Here is a 17,625-nt window from a genome sequence, read left to right on the forward strand (position 1 = left end):
TATATAAATGGGATCCATAGGAGGATTACTCCGTGGCCATAGTTGCCTGTTAAAGTATTCAGATGGGGAGTCAACTGACACAAAGTACCAGAAGTAGCACAGTGCTTCTGTAAAATGTCAAAATAATAAGCTATAGTATAACGATTTAATTCCCAAAACACATTTCCCAGTTATAAAGTCAGTTTTGCAGCACGTCAGTTTTGCAGCACGTCCACCTGCATGCCCCTGTAGCGCACAAATTGTCCCTTTGTTTTGTAATGTTTTCTATTGGCCTCGTTGGATTGAGAAATATTTATCAAACCAAATTTTGTAGACAAACACATGAAATTCAGGTAATAAATTGTGTACTTTCCAATTTCAATTTATGTTGACAAAAATGTAAAACTAAGTGCAGATTTGTTGGTCGTACGTGATGTAAATAGTGTGAATCATGGTAAAGGAGGATGTTTATTAAAAAAGACAAACTTAAAAGAAAACTTGAATGTTTTACGTTAATTCAAATAAGTGCTCCAGATTTGGTCAAGGTTTCATAAGGTTATTTTTCCAGTCAGTGTATCTGCTTCTGCCACTTATGTTAGTTTGTCTTCAGTAGTAAATTTATCCTGTTGTTGGAAAGAAAATGCTTTATGTTTACTTAACTATACTATTACTGGAGCACCTTGTACATCTTGTGTATCACAGCCTTATTAAGACAGACTAAAGTAGCTGTGTTATAGAAAACATTTTAAAAATAATAACTTGTCTCATACCTGGTTAAGAGTACTTTAATAGTTCAGATTCAGACAAAATACAATAAATATTGGTAGCTTTTCCATAAATTTTGCCTTGTGTTTTACATGTTTTTCATATACTATGAGCATTAACCAGTATATTTATTCAATTCATAAATCAAATCTGCCTGCATTTTGACCTCAAAAGACGCTTTTTTTTATACTTCTCTATTGCTGTGGTGACTCCTGAAGGGAAAAGACAAAAGGGAAAATTTCATTGAAAAAAAAATTAAAAATGTTGATTTATGAACTTTTGGGACCGGATGGCTAAATCTTTTCAAATCACTTGAACCACATATTTGGACATGAATCAACCTGTTCTGTTTTTACTGATTGTGGAACTTGAGCATTATGGATGAGGGGGAAGATGATAGAACTTGTAAGCAATCAGGATTTCCACAAATCAACAGTTGATTTGCCATAATGTGTGGTTATATACAATGAAAATACCAGAACATTCTGAAATATTTTCTTTTAATTTGAAATTAGCTTCTCCCTCTTAATCCTTGTTGCAAAGACTATTGGAGTTGAAGGTCTTTCGCCAGATTATGCAACACTGGATTCACAGATTAGATCAAGGCTGTGTGGGATGACAATACATGCCCTTGTAACTTAGATAAGAATGCTGTCTGCATAAAGAGAAGTATTTTGGTGTATCTGTGTGTGTGCCTGATGTGTGACGGGGTTTGTAAAAGATAGATGGAATGTAAATGAGAGACATGTCCCAGCTAGTTCAGTGCAGAAATACATGTATTTATTTTTATTTCCCATTTTCTAAAACTAGAATTACATATTCTCAAAGGACCTCCATGAGACAGCATTTGAAGTCATATTTTGTTGGCACAAAAATATAATGTAATATATCAGAGGCTTATCTATTATGCCCCAAAGAGTTACAACATTACTTACATTTGAATTTTACAATCAATAATTTCAGAAGTCACTAGAAATAATTCATATTGGTAAATCAAAACAGCAACATTATTGTGTTCATTTCATGTCACCACATTACAGTGGACACCAGAGGGAGGCATTGCAGCAAGTCGCACCCACCAACTTAGTCAAGACTCATTGAAGTCTACCAGTCTCTTGCTCACTCACTGAAATCTTGTGCTTTATTATTCAGCTTCCTTTACTCTACCTGCAAGACCACTTCCTGAGAAAACGGGAATGGTTTTAACCTTCTCCAGGCAGATGTTGCAGATTTGCGACAGCCAAATATCAGATTTTTCCTGCAACTACAACTTAATTTGAGCCTGAGAGGGTTAAAATGTTGTTGTGGTACAACAAATTTTACATTTGTCCATAAGAATTTCCAGCTCCCTTTTCCAGGTATTTGGGGTCTTGTCACATACTTGTGAGCTAGAGGCAAAGAAAAAAGTTATTAATAAGTGAAAAAAACTCAAGACAAAATTTTTAATGTAGAGAAAAATAATTTCTATTCATATAAAATGGAACGGCTGTGGCTCATTTGGTAGAGTGAGCATCCCTCCTATTGGAGGCTTCTGGGTTTGATTCCTGCTGAAGTGCCCTTGGGCAAGACATTGAACCCCAAGTTTCACCGATAAGCTGGTTAGCACCTTGCATGGTGTAAAGGGCTTTGAAATCCAAATGTGGGAAACCGCAATATAAGAGGAGACCATTTATCATTAAGGCAGGGACCTCTTCTTTTCCTTTTTCCTCCTCCTTCAGGGGCTCCACAACTGGTGAATGACAGAGCCTCCAAGGATTAGATTGGCAGACCTTGAGATGCCTTCATTTAAGGGTTTGTCTACTGTTGGCTTAATGGAATAACGCTCAACATCCCCTTCAATCTCATTGCATATTTAGACAGGTGCTATTGAACAACAGCATAATATCCTGCTTTTAAAAGTGTGTATGAAAAGTTGTGAGGGAATCTAAAGATATAAACTGAGATTAATTGTCTTGATTTTTTTAGGGCGAAAATGGTGTTCATCAGGATTCAGTTTCTTTTGCAGTTACCTTACTCTTACATTAATTACATTTTATCCACTTTAAAATGGTTGTTAAACTCAATTGTGTGCAATTGAAAATGAAAATCTGCTATTTGGTGCTTTGTAAGAAACTCTTAGTTACCATAAGCCACTGCTTTTTGCTTATAACTTCAAAATCAATTTTCTGGCTCCAACAAATTAAAAATATTCAGATATTCAGATTCAATTAAATTCAGTTAAATACTTTCATTATGGCAATGTCCTGTAAAGTCATTTACAGTCTTTGACAATTATACAACGTCAGGCTCAGCGTCTCTTCAGACTTTGCAAAATACCAGTGTTATTTCTACCCTGTTCAGGTCTGTTAGCTCAGAACACCTTCTCTAACATCCTACACCCGACAAGAGCTTTTGGAAATCATATTACAAACATCTGACGGTTTTATCAGCAACCTTTGTCTCATCGCTGAGTTAGGAAGCTCTCCCAACGCTTTGAAGGCTACAAAGCCGAGCGGAAGTGCTCGCAGGCGGCGCAGAGGCCATAAACAAAGGCGGGGTAATCGTGGAGGACTGAGAACCAAGCTACAGCGAATGTGTGTGGTGTTTGGCGAACAAAATGGGAATACCAACCACAAAAGAATCATGGACTGCAATGTCATGGTATTCACTAAAACATGGCTAAATGACAGAACACCTGATACTGTAATCGAATGAGTTGGGCGCCACACTCTCCGACCAGAAAGGAACAGCAGACAACTCTAGAAGGATAAGGGGCGGAGGTTTTTTGTTTATGTCACCAAGGCTTGTTGCATGAACTCTGTCACTGTTGGTAGACACTGCTCTGCTAACCTAGGGTTTCTCATGGTTAAATGTAGACCATTTTATCTGCCAAGGCAGTTTACTTCCACAATAATAACAGCGGCTTATATACCACCGGATGGCAACGCCAAGTTTGCTATGGCTGCACTTCACAAACAAACTGCACAACCAGAGACTACATTTATTATAGCGGGCGACTTCAACTGCTCCAACCTAAGGAAAGTACTTCCTAAATTCCACCGATACGTCTCCTGCCACACCAGAAGGGACGAAACCCTTGACTAAGTCTACATCGACATCCCTGGAGGCTACAAGGTGACACCCCTCCCCCACTTAGGTCAGTCTGATTGCCTCTCTTTGTATCTCACCCCCAAGTACTCACCACTCATCAACCGTGTGAAACCAACTGTGAAGACCATCAGGTACAGCCAGTGGGGGTAGATTCTGTACTCCAGGACAGGTTTGAAGACAGACTGGAGTATGTTTGCCTCTCAGGCTACCTGTTGCGCACATGTAGACATTGACTCTTACACCCAATCATTGGTGGAACATATCAACACTGGAATTGACAACGTCACAATAGAGAAACAGATTACTACATACCTCGGTCAGAAACAATGGATGAACGGGGAAGTGCGGCTCCTGCAGAAGGCTTGCAAAAGGTGTTCAGATCAGGTGATGCACATGCCTACAACACAACCAGGGCCGACGTGAACATGGGCACAGAGAAGGCCGAGCATGAACACAAGCTGAAGTTGGAGGAACACTTTGTCGACTCCAACCCCTGACGCATGTGGGAGGGCATCCAGGCCATCATAGATTACAAGAGCAGCAACACCTCATCAACTACCATGGATGTGTCCTTCCTCAATGAGCTGAATGACTTGTATGCTTGTTTTGATAAGGACAATAAGAAGAAGCCTATTAAAATCAAGCCAGCTACTATTTCTCTTACACACAGACATTCAGAACATAGCCGTATAAATGCATGCAGGGCTGTTGGCCCTGATGGCATACCTGGACTTATGCTCAGAGCTTGCGCTGAGCAGCTTTCAGGAGTCTTCATGGACATCTTCAACTGGTCTGTGGCCAAAGCAGCAGTACCGGCATGCTTCAAAACGACCTCTATAGTGCCAGTGCCAAAACATTCCTTTTCAAAGTGCCTAAACGACTACTGCCCAGTGGCACTAACTCCCAAAGTGATGAAGTGCTTTAAGTGTCTGGTCCTGGCACACCTCAGGGAACATCTGCCCCCCACACTTGACCCATACCAATTTGCTTACCGTAGCAAGAGGAGTAAAGAGGTTGCTGTATCCATAGCGCTACACTGTATACTCTCACAACTGGATAACAAGAACACTTGTGCTAGAATGCTGTTGACTTCAGTTCAGCATTCACCACAGTGATCCGCCCCAAGTTACTCACAAAACTTGTGGATCTAGGAATCAATACCTCCCTCTGTAACTGGATCATGGAATTTCTAACAAACAGACCCAAACATGTCAGGTCAGACCGCAACACATCTGCCTCCATCACACTCAGCACAGGCACTTCGAAGGGATGTGTGATGAGCCCCTTCATCTACTCCCTCTTCACCATGACTGCAGACCTATGTTTAGATCCAACCCCATCACCAAGTTTGAGACGACAGGACAGTGACTGGACTCATTAGTGACAATGATGAGTCTGAATACAGGGCAGAGGTAAAACGCCTAGCTGCATGGTGTGCCAACAACAACCTGCTCCTAAACACCAGTTAAAACCAAAGAGATCATTGTGGACTTCAGAATAGAGGTCCACATCAATGGCATGAAGGTGGAAGAAGTCTCCAGCATCAAGTTCCTGGGGATCCACATCTCTGAGAACCTAAACCTGGACAACTAACAACTATTGGACGACTATTTTAGCACAGGCTCTTTTCTTTTCAAAATATGGCTTAAGAGTCTTTGCTTTGCATCTGGAATATGAACAAGAAAAAAAAATGAAACTGTGAAATTGCAACAAACATTTATTTGTGAATTCTATGACAAACAAGAGGCAGTTATGATATATTGTTTTACAAGCTACATTGGTCAAAAAAATCCACAACCCTGTTTTAAAAGCCCATATGGCTCAAATATTTTCAGTTTCCTCCTTCAAATTTTGCTGCTGTTTTTTTTTTTTTTAAATCTTTTGTTTGTGTTTCATTAATCAAAATGCAGCTATTTACAGAGAAAATGCTCAAGTGAGGTTGATAAAGGGAGAGCTACATACTTCCACAGTGACCCTTGTGCAGATCAGCTGTTGACATTCAGCTTTTCTCGAAGAAAAAAAATGACAAGAAATACAAACTCCTCCCTTCTTTACAAGGTACATTACAAGGGGATGAATTCCTCACTGTGTGCTCAACTGATTTAGCTGTCATTGCATTCTCTATTATCTATTCAAGCATCGAGCGTTATTAAAAACAAAGACTAGAATACAGTATATAAAGCAAATATACAGACAGTTATCAAGTAATCATTTAGCTAACATTATGAACAGCTAGGAATGAATGCACATATTGCTAGAATGTCATCATTATATGAATGGCAGGGATATAAATAGTGGAGACATTAAACTTGCTTTACAGTCAGGATTACAGTCAGAGTAAATGAGAACATGGCTTAAAATTAACATTACTTGGCTGGTGAATTCTTGTGACCTGTAAAACTGTTCCGTCATGGCTGATTTGCCCAGTACTTACAGTATGACCTGAGGGGGTGGAGTTAATATAACACCTGGCAGGAAGGTGAAAAGTCTGTAGAGGCTCACCAGTAACATCTGAGTCACTGAGTCTTACTGCGCCATTACAGATTTCTAGGGTAAAACCAACTGAGCAGTGAGTTGATTTTACCGCTCCGGTACATCACATCAAGGGATTTTCACGAAAAAATCCAGTAATGTGGAAAAGAGGTTTAAAAATTGTTTAAAAGTACATTTTCATTTATTGCAACGCCATCAATTTTATGGTTGAGAGATCTATAAGGTACTTACAGTAAATGCATGCATCGTCAAAACTGCGGTCAGACTCTATCAGGTGCTGCACTATTATCTTTTTTTTTTATTGTGACAATGAGACTTCTACGTATTATCACCAATAACATCAGCAAGGCTAGTAATGGAGATATATGGCTAATAACAAAAAAAAACAACTTAATTTGAGGTCCAGTCTCACGATAAACTAATTCCGAAGACATGTCATCGTCTTGAGGTTAGGCTTCCTTACTACTTTGCAACACAATGCGTCGATCACGATGTGTCCAGCAGAGCAGCAAGCTAATGTAAACAAATTCAAAATCTTCAAAACGTTTTCAGAAAATGAAATCACGACATCTTTGTTGAGGAAAGGCACTCAAAATACCTTTTCATTATTGAGACTACAGGACATTAGTTTTGCTATGCCGGCAGGTGATTGATGACAAGTTTTTGTCAAATATACAATAGTGTATTGTGTTTATTGTGAATATGGAAATCACAACATGGAGGTTAAATAATGTTTGTGCTGGAATTGCCACCAATGGTCATGTTTTTAAGATACCATAAATAGTGTTTTGGAAAACTGTGCTTCGATTGCAATGTATTTTCCCAATTTGCAAACAAAAATTCCATCCATATCTCAAGACTGTGAATTTAAATGTCATCTTCAACTGTGGTATCTTGTGAACTTAAAGCACAAAAACAGAAAACCTAAAACAGTATAGGACAAAACCTTGGATTGTTTGCTACAAAAGAAATAGTTTATGGATAATTCTTGTGATTCTTAGTGGGTTTCTTTCCTCTTTTCAATTGCCAGACTTCTTGATTTGGAAGTTAATGCTTCACATATTAAACAACTATAATAAAATGGTTGATAACATTCTTTCAAAATCTCTCATAACAAAATAAAGGTGCTGTTGTCTACTAAGGAACCTGCCACCTTTTGGAGCAAGCTGACTGATACTCTACAGTGGTTTAGTGAACCTAGTTAAGTTTTGCTTGATCTCGCTGCTGTTAGCAGGAAACTAAAAAGGCATCAAAATAAAAGCGGTTGTCACTCCTCTCAGACCTGCAATTCATGTTCACTGCATTTCTATATTCCTCTTGCCAAATAGCACCACAGCCATCTAATTTTGGCGGTTCCTTTCCTATTGTGGATGTTAAAGATGTATTAAGTTACTCCTCCTCCTTGACTGGACCAGACATGGTTTTATGGTTTTATACCTTTGCATTAACTTCAACTTTTATAAACCATCATGGAATTTAGAATAAATATATATACTCCCGATTCAACATCTGTACCTTATTAGCAGCGGTTTTAAGTTAACTTGGAGAATTTGATTGAGGTTATAGGATTTCTCTGGTCTTTAACCAACACAGTTGTGAGGCTTAAAACTATTTCTGGTATAACTGTGGTTGAAAATGAGACAACTTATTGATGTAGCAATCTGGACAGATCATTTTGAAGTAGCGGCTTCTTTCAGACGACATTGAGGGCTAGAGTGGAGACAGACAACAGCGTTCAGACTGTGGGTTTTCCTTACAGTGTTATTTAAATATGTTGCTGTAATGCACTATTTTAAGTTGCTGAGTCATTTAATGGTGTGTAAAGATTGAATTGCTCCATAGCTGCTTCAACACAAGTAGTAGTGAAGGAATGGTTAATAGAAAGCAGCACCATGATAAATAGAACATAAACTGAGAATATATCAGCAAAATAAGTCCACATACATTTAATTTAAAAAATAATAATTTACTTTCCAGAAATAACATTTGTATAAAAACTGTAATACGTATATACACTAAACCCTATAATATCTGTAAAACATTTTGTTCTTCTTCCACTGTGGTACAGTACTTTACTAGTACTTTAGTACGGCCTGATTTTAGTTTTGTGCATAAAAACAATCTCACATATTTAAAAAAAGGCCTGCTGGGTTTGTTTATGTGTTTTCATATATGGAATCCAGTTTTGGTATGAGCTGACGATGAGGCAATTTGACAGGCACTTTGAATATAAAGTGATTGTTCAGAAATACAGTGGCATTGTAAAGACAAGGAGATGAGAATCCAAAATGAATAAAAAAACTTTCCAAATATATACATTTTTTCAATGTACAATATTCACTACTAAGACTCTTGCCAGCAATTGAAGACATTGACACATTTTAGTCTAATGTCCTTCCCAATTATATTGTTTTAACAGGGTGGACATGACATTCAAAAGAATCTTATACCAATGGATGCCACAGTAGGTCAAAATTATTTACATTGAATTGAGAAAAAAAAAAGGTGTTATTTGAGTCTTCAAACTGTCAAATTGGGTAAAACAGGTTTCATCATTTACTTCTGAACTACTTCTGAATTATTTTGTTTCCTTCTTTTGACTGACAGTCATGTCTCTGAACTTGTCATAACTAATATTAAGCAAGATTTTGTCAGAGCACACATTGCCTTCCTACATCAGCTACATTGTTAGTTGTATGGGAATTTGAATATAAACTAATACATAAGAGTATGCGGACAGACAGAAAATATTAAATGTAACTTAAATGAAAAACCCGTTGAGATTCCCACCGTTTGTGTTTGCTCTTATAAAAAAACTACAATGTATTTTGAGTTAATGTTAATTATGTGAGTACATTTGTGTCATGGTACTGTTTTCTCCAAAGATAAGAGAATGAAACTTTGATTCTGTGTTTTGGCAGATGGGTGGCAGGGATATACTGAATTTTTCAAATTTGTTAAGATATTTCATATTACAAAAGCCCCATAAGATAGCATCGTTAACTTTTGTTCTAACGTAGAGTGAAGATCAACGTAATCTTTGTTACATGTTGGTTTGGTCCTCTCTCACATAACCGCAGGTATTAGTGGTTTCGGCTCACTAACTGTGTCGTAACTAAGTAATGAGAGTGTAATTGATAATCTACTTTTATACTTTTGCTGAGTGAAATTTGAGAAGTTTTCTTGGCTTTTTGTTTTGATCAATTCTAAACAAGACTCAAGGAAGAGCAGACAAATTAAATATTAGAGGACAGACTTCTGTACACTCTCCAGATCAGCAAGTTTGTGGATAAGGTTTGACATCAGTTACAAAATATACAAAAGTATGAATAAAACAGGCACTTTATGCCTGCTCTAGCAGTTTTGAAGCCAAAATTAATGTGTAAAATCCAAATCAGATTTTAATGGACGGCAAGGTTTCCTACATGAATATGGTTTAAGACACTTCTACTATTTCACTAAATTTTCGGAGCTAAAGTCCTTGCAGGACTGCTTACATCTAAACAAGCTGAGCAAGCTTTTCATTACTTAGGTTTGCTACAATATAAAATAGCGATAGCAAACAAGGTAGCAGTGAGAGTTCTAAACAGTCCAAGTATCCAACAAATGAGTCTAAGACTGGTACATGTAGTCCTATAGCTCTTGAACTTTTCTTTCTGCAAGCAGAGGGGGGGAAGAATTGCAACTGAAGATGTGCCATCATGATGCCAGGACACTTGCTGGATGTACTGTGTGAATCATCTATGTTTCCGCTTTCTGCTTCCAGCATCTGAGGTTGGTGGTTTCACAAGTGTTTCCAGCTGCAATGAAAGTCTCCACTCTACTTTTATATTTTGCAGTGTCCTTTCAATGCATGATGAAAATGCAACCTTTCATCTTCCATCTTAATCTGTCCCACCAAGCTAACGGTCCCATAGCAAAAGATGACATCATCATAGCGACATTTGAGAGTGGTCAACTGACCCTTTGTAGTACCAGTTATACGGTTAAAGAGGGTGGTGGTGTGTTGAAGTAGGTAGTTCCTGACATCGTAGTTATTAGACTGTTAAGTGTGTAAGACTGTGTGATCATTCTTTAGGTCCTGCTGGTAGTCTTGTGATGATGATGAGTCGCAGTCTTTGCCCTTGCTTTAGTATAGGTACAGTCCAAGAGAAGAATTGCAAATATAAACGTGTGCCTAGATGAGTGCGTGTTTGTTGCAATGTGTTTGTGGGACAGTTTGCAGTGTGTTATGGTTGGCAGTGCACGTATGTGGCAGGTAGTAGGTGTGTATGCACATCTAGTGATGGGAATGAGCGTTTTCATGGCAGTGGTGTGCAGTGTTGTGTTTGATGCTTGTGTTTAATGTGGCAGTAGAGGTGTTGTCACTCAGTGAAATTTTCTACTTTCTCCTCAGCTGCTGTAGGAGGGTCTTGCGAACGATGTTTGCATTGGCTGAGTGAATGGCGGGAGGCTGGCCTTGAGGATCGTGATGGGCAGGGAGACTGGCAGTCACAGGGTGCATCCTGGGACAAAAAGGACCTCATTAGAAATAGTTATTGCTTTGCATTTGCAGCCGAGGCCTTTAAAGATGTAGAACTGTTTAAATGGTTGAATTTAAATGATATAAAACAAGCTCTCACCTCTGTCACAGTTCCTGTAGCTCCAGTGTTGGTCACTGTTTCTTTCCCACCGCCCAGGATACTAACCATCTCATCCCCGGCTGTCTGTCTCATAAATCTTTTGTTGACAATCCTAGTAACATTGTCGTTGCTTCCACACAGTCCAGCCAGAGCTCCAAGGCCTCCAACCCCAGCTGGCAAACATTCTGGCTTGGGCTCATCCACGCTGCCCAAACCCCCCAAAACAGCCAGACCTCCGAGGCCATTGGAGGCGTCTCTTTGCATTCTCTCTCCAGGCAGGGGGACATTTCCCGGGCTACGGCTGCTGCAAACATTCTTAAAAAACTCCTGGACCAGGCCACCGTACCTCTGAGTGCTGGGCTCAGACGCACAGATCGCTGCACCAGAGGGTTTTCCTGCAGCGAGAGGCTGCCGTGCTGGACTAGCTCCTTGGCTGGCTCCTAGCAGTAAACACATAACAAAGATGGGCGTTATAATGCTTTCCATAAATTGTGGTAGACAGTCGCCAAAGAATAAAAATTATATTTATCTGATTCAAAAAAACATTAATGACACTCAAAATGTGGGGTTGAATGCCATCTTTGGTAAATATGAACATTATACATACACAAACACCAAATATGTAGTGAAAAACATGCATTGTGAGAAGAGAACGTAAAGGAATTACAATATAACCACCAAGTATTTTGGTGTAAGCTCATTTGACCAACAACAACTCATGCCCAGTCTCCAGTCTCCTCACTCTTGAATATTTTAAACCAACTCTTACAACTGCAACTCTTTCATACCAGCTATTTACCACCCCCTGGACACTTGGATCAGATCCTAAATAATTTGAGCAGGAACCATGAAAATTATGATTATTAAATAACTTGTTTACATTTTAAAGTTAATGGACTTTTAATTTCCATTTAAAACCACCATTTGTTTTTAACTTCTCATAAAAAAAAGCTGATCGCAAGAGACAAATGCACATGAAAACTTAATAAATGCTCAAATGAACCATTTAGGCTGATAACTGATTGACCATATCACACAGCTCTGTTGTATGGAAGAGGGTTTTATTTCAAACACTCAGTTTGACAATTTAAAAATCCTCTACCCTACCTCCGTCACTCCTCCAAAGTGATTCTGTGCTTCCGGAGTGTTCTACCACACTGAAAAGGCTCGAGAGACCGTCAGTGAGGCCGCTCAGTACCGGACTGTCTCTGGTGGTGGTTGAGCGAGCCCAGGCTGAGCCTCCTCCACCACTGATGGGCCGCTGCTGGAGGTTCCAGAGACTACGATCTCTAGAAGAAGTCCCATCCAGTCTGGATGTGGAGCCTAGGGAATGTAATTATCTCACATTGAATTATCACGAGTAGAATTTAATGTAGGGATAAATGAAATTGATGAACATTTTGAATGTAGATATTTATGGTTATTTAAAAATTTAAGAAACTGTAAAATAAAAATACCAGAAGACACGCGGCGCTGCAGTTTAGGTGATCCATACTTTGGTGAACAACATGGCCTCTCGATTCGGCTGTGAACTTTATCAAGTGATGTTGATATCTGTCGAGTTCGAGCTGAAGCCAAGGAGGAGGTGGTTGTTGAGGCTCGGGTGGACCAGGCTTTGGATTGTAAAGCTGATCCCCGGCCACTGGGGGGGCTGTCAGTCTGAAGCCCGATGCTGACGTACTGGGCAGTGGTTTGTGTAGATCTTGTCGACAGGCTGACCATCTGGGGCATTGAATGTGATAGAAAGTAAAAGAGAGAGACAATACTGAATATTCTGACACTTTAAATTACAATTATATTGACTTGTGAGGCTGAATTTTAATATAAAAAATTTTGATTTGCTATATCAAGACCGCATTTTTGAAATATATATATATTTTTATATCTGTTTATTATTCATAAGAAATGCTATTATCACTCATTTAAAAATTATTTCTAAAAACATACCATTTAATGACCAAATGCAAAACATGTAGGATCCTGCAATACTGCAAATGTAGAGTTCACATTTTACTTCATACCATTTTTATAGAATCAGAAATGTGTTTTCTCATTTGGTCTTGTTTAAAATAAAAGAGCAAGAACTAGAATGATGAGTCACAATTTTAACACATTACTTATTTTTGCTAAAAGGCTAGTACCTGACTTCCAGATTCCTTGCCAGCCTTTCTCTCCAGAGATGAAGAGCGTATGGCCTGTCGGACACAGTTAGTCATCTCCTTCATGTCATCACTTAAGTTAGCTGAAATTTCTCCAATCTCAAGGCCATGGAAAGCTGGTGAGGATGTCATCCCTTCAACCAAACTGTTAGCTGAGCCAGAGACTCCATTGTTGATGAGAGTGGGTATTTGAGTGGTGATGCTTCCACTTCTGCTCTCCAGAAGCTCTCTGTGCTGCTTGGAAAGCGAGCTCAGCCACTGTTCGTATGAAGATGAAAAGGAGGGGGAAGCCTTTTGTTGCTGAGTATCCAGGTTTGTCTCAGAAGCCCCCAGTCCCACATCCAGATTCTTTTGAGAGTTTTTGTCCTCCTGCTTTCTTCTGTGGACCTCCATGCGTCGCACAGAAGGGGGACTGTAGTAAATCCGAATGCCGGTGCGGTCTGGAGCAGTGAAGCTCCTCTGGACAGAGTCAAAATCCAATTCTGATCCTGCTAAGCTGCTGCAGGAGCCTGTGGGGCCATCCCAAGTTTTACAGGTGTCCCCTACCTCTGGGGTCTGAAAATAGGACAAAAGACAAGATTAAACAGTGATCTAGGTCTGTTTCAGAGTTCTAATTTAATGTCTGAATTAAGTAATGAGAAAACAAAACAAATGATCATAAATATAAAAATAAGATATATTTAAATTTCTGCAATTATCATATATGAGGTTAATTGGATTATACATGTATACATACATATACAGACATACATACATATACTGTGTGTGTGTATATACACACACACACACACACACACACACACACACACACATATATATATATACACACACACACACATATATATGTATATATACATATATATGTGTGTGTATGTATGTATGCATAATCCAATTAGCCTCTTGTGTATATATATATGTATGTATGTATGTATGTATGTATGTATGTATGAATGTACAATCCAAGTAACCTCATTTGTGAGATAGGTCCAGTTTTTCCTTGTGATATCACCCAGCTCTGGGTGGTTCCAAAGACGTGCTTCAAACTGTGTTTTCTCCTCCTTGTTAATTGATCCATTGGTGTCTGCCCCGTCTAACTGCGATGTAGATTTGGTCCTTTTCATAAAAACAGCATAAGTTAGCAAAGAGGCAAAGATGAAATGAATTCAAACTTAAGCTTTATTTCAATTGTAGAAAGGCATGACATTTTTTTTTTCTTACCTTGGTAACCATGTTCCATTAGTTGCATCTGCTGTGGACTCGCCCTCTGATGACTTTGACTGTGATCAAAGAGAGGACAGACTGTCAGCAAAATGGAAATTCTGAATCAACTTTTCACATCTTATTAACATTTAAATGACCTACAATATTTGCAGGAATCACTCCCATCGCAGTATTCATTTCTGTTTTTTTTTCATGACCAGAAGTCACCTGCAGCATACATTTGTGCATCTTTGCAATTCATTTGTTCTGCAGCTACAATGATCGGAGTTGGAAACCTGAATGACCTGTCTGATGTAAACACATGTGCTTCCATGCACAGAGCTCCCATGATCACCCTCATGAGCTATGTTCCCTAATTTTATGCGTAAAAGTTCAAGTTTTAAATGTGGCTCACAATGATTTCCAACATGGTTACATACCCTGGAAGACTATAATAAAATAATCAATAGATGCAGAATAAATGAATATCAAGATACTGATCACACAATATACAGCAACTCATACATAATTTATGATGTGTCACATCCTGGAACTGCAAGATTTCAGAACAAAAGCTACACAGAAAATCTTTATCTTTACCCCCTTAGTATTTGATCAGTTCTATTTTTCAGCTGCTACGAAATTGTGGAAATTTCTTATCATTATTTATATGATTTCAAAGTTACTATTGTGTATATAACTAAACTATAACTTACCAAAAAAATAATCCAATTAATGCTAACCAACTTAGGTATCTCCTGCTTTTATTTTAATTTTTGTTTTATTCCAAGTGGAAGTGTAATGCTGTAATTCATCAACATAAACAAGTGTACTGTGGGTAATCACAATGAAAACTTGCATGAACACATTTAAACCAAACCTACCCCAACTGGCCTGAGAGAGGCGCCATAGTTAAAGCTCAGGGGTCTGACAACAATGGCATGAAAGGAGCTGACAGGAGGTAAGATTTGTATTTGCAATAAAGCATGCCATAGACACAGAGGAGGAGAAGAATGTCAAAATATAACAAGGTCTAACCCCCTTGCCAAGTTTCTTCATGTAAAGAGGGACTAATTAGAAAGGAAACAAAAACCTCAAAGGAAACAGACACAGTGAAGATGAAGCAGAACCGGACAAACAACTGTGTCTCAATCTCAACTTGTGTGTGTGTGTGTGTGTGTGTGTGTGTGTGTGTGTCTCATGGAAAAAATGAAACCTCATGACTATAAAAGCTGATGCAATCCCAACGGGTCTGACATGTTTTAGCGGCGTGGCAGCGGGTGTGCTGATGTAAACTCAGCAGTTCAGACTGACCATGTTTTCTTGATGAGCTCAGCCTCAGATTAACACTATGAGGCGCAACCAGACAGGCCTCTCCTCCGCTGTCTGAGACAACAAAGTCTCGCGAGAGGAAAACGCAACTTTGTGTGCTCTTTTTTTTTGTTGTTTATCAAGAAAATTCTAACAATCAAGAAGTGTATACTCTTCATTGTAAAAAAATAAAAAAGTCTTTTGAGGAAAAATGTTGAAAGCTGTGTTTTTATCTTTTAAAAAAGGATCTTCTTCTTTCGGCTTTTCCCTTCAGGGGTCACCACAGCGAATCAACTTTCTCCATCTAACCCTATTCTCTGTGTCCTCCTCTCTCACAAACTACCTTCATATCCTCTCTCACTTCGTTCATAAATCTTCTCTTTGGTCTTCCTCGAGACCTCTTGCCTGGTAGTTCCAATTCCAGCATCCGTCTACCAATAAATTCTCTATTCCTCCTTTGTACATGACCAAACCATCTCAGCCTGGCTTCTCTGACCTTCTCTCCAAAACATTTAATATGTGTTGTTCCTCTGATAGACTAATTCCTGATCCTATCCATCCTGGTCACTCCCAAAGAGAACCTCAATATCTTCATCTCTGCAACCTCTAGTTCAGCCTCCTGTCTTTTTGTCATTATAACAGTTTCTAGGCCCTACAGCATTGCTGGTCTCACTACTGTCTTGTACACCTTTCCTTTTATTCTGGCCAATAGCCTTCTATCACATAGTACACCTGACACTTTTTCTCACCCATTCCAACCTGCTTAGACCCGTCTCTTCACCTCTTTTCCAACTTTTGAAAAATGATACTTTATTTTAAATAGAACAGGATGCTGCCAAGCTACAAAGCCCAAAATAGCTAAATGAGTACAGATATTATGACACAAACATTTTCCATTAACATTCAGAAAATGCACATATCAGTTAGAAGTTTTTATCAAATAGTGTGCATATACTGAATATACATAATCTTTATAACATAAAACAACATGGATTTTAATTTCATTGGATACATATATTGCTTGTAATGGCAGCTAATGTTCAAATGTGATACATCTGTTAATCCATTTGTTTTGTGTTTTGTTTTTTGTTGATAAAGCAACCTTTTCCTGCAAAAAGAATCAAAACCTTTAATGAATAATGATAAAGAAAAGGCTACTCATTGCCAGCTAGGTTTACTACCTATTTAACTGTGCTTCAAATATACTTAGTAAGTCATTTATTAAGCCAAAATAATTACGTCAGTGTAAGGGATACGTTTATTTGAGGTAAACCCTTACCCTTTCAGATTCCATCATCACAAGATATAACATGCACACACACACACACACACACACACACACACAGACAGACACACACACACACACACACACACGGTCTTAAATCACTCATTTATGCATTCGTGCACATACCTTTCCGGGCTGTGCAGTGGCCTCTCTGAGTCTTTGCTCCCACTGAACTCGTTCCTGTCCAAATCGCTCCAACAACTCCAGCTTCTCTCTGCCCCAATTCCTCTCTCCAATCTGGAGCTGTAGGCCAAGAGACCAGCCATGGCAGAGAGACAAGGATTGAAAGTAAGCGTCAGCTGTAATGGGTAGAATGCTGTAGCTAAAATAAATCTCTAACTGACAAACTATGATCCTGCTCTCTCTTGTGTTTGGAAACAGTCAAAAAACAAGAGAGCATGTCGAGAAGTGATTGAGAAAACTTCTGGACAATCTTTCCTCTTCCTCCATGTCTTGTTTAAGTTACTACAATGGCTTTTAAATTCTATACGGAGTGCATACACACAGACACACACCTCTTTAGTGAGGTCCATCACAGCTGCATAAGACTCAGCCAGAAGATGTTGGTGTTCCTCTCGCTCCCTCTTGAGTGCTACCTTCAGGTCTGGAGGATCCAGTGAGTCGGTAGAGGACAGGGGTACCGTTGCTTTGCCGGCCTTGGTCTCAAGCTGGGAGGAGACAGCCCAACATTTATTACAAATGACAAATATCAGATAGGTTA

The 17,625-nt window shown here is 38.9% G+C and overlaps 1 protein-coding gene and 1 long non-coding RNA gene across 3 annotated transcripts in view; both read right to left on the reverse strand.

Annotated features, from left to right (window-relative positions):
- Nucleotides 1–3,925: 3,925 nt before the first annotated feature.
- LOC147227226 (uncharacterized) lies at nucleotides 3,926–4,664 on the reverse strand. The gene is made up of 3 exons (XR_015107074.1): nucleotides 4,561–4,664; nucleotides 4,147–4,231; nucleotides 3,926–4,043 (listed from the first exon to the last, which is right to left on the reverse strand). It is a non-coding gene; the product is annotated as an uncharacterized LOC147227226 (long non-coding RNA).
- An 869-nt stretch (nucleotides 4,665–5,533) lies between these two features.
- mtcl2 (microtubule crosslinking factor 2) overlaps nucleotides 5,534–17,625 on the reverse strand; it is an 83,940-nt gene continuing 71,848 nt past the window's right edge. For both annotated transcript variants that reach the window (XM_086159371.1, XM_086159370.1), the window contains exons 16-24: nucleotides 17,420–17,572; nucleotides 17,031–17,147; nucleotides 14,327–14,385; nucleotides 14,077–14,221; nucleotides 13,091–13,663; nucleotides 12,407–12,671; nucleotides 12,057–12,272; nucleotides 10,950–11,389; nucleotides 5,534–10,832 (exon numbers count right to left, since the gene is read on the reverse strand). In XM_086159371.1, coding sequence (XP_086015497.1) covers nucleotides 10,692–10,832; nucleotides 10,950–11,389; nucleotides 12,057–12,272; nucleotides 12,407–12,671; nucleotides 13,091–13,663; nucleotides 14,077–14,221; nucleotides 14,327–14,385; nucleotides 17,031–17,147; nucleotides 17,420–17,572 — 2,109 coding nt within the window. In that variant the 3' untranslated portion in view covers nucleotides 5,534–10,691. The remainder of the gene's footprint in view (nucleotides 10,833–10,949; nucleotides 11,390–12,056; nucleotides 12,273–12,406; nucleotides 12,672–13,090; nucleotides 13,664–14,076; nucleotides 14,222–14,326; nucleotides 14,386–17,030; nucleotides 17,148–17,419; nucleotides 17,573–17,625) is intronic.

Source organism: Fistularia commersonii, chromosome 14, assembly GCF_037954325.1.
Source record: "Fistularia commersonii isolate RoL2024-O1a breed Wild chromosome 14, RoL_Fcom_v1.0, whole genome shotgun sequence".
Classification (NCBI taxonomy): Eukaryota; Metazoa; Chordata; class Actinopteri; order Syngnathiformes; family Fistulariidae; genus Fistularia; species Fistularia commersonii.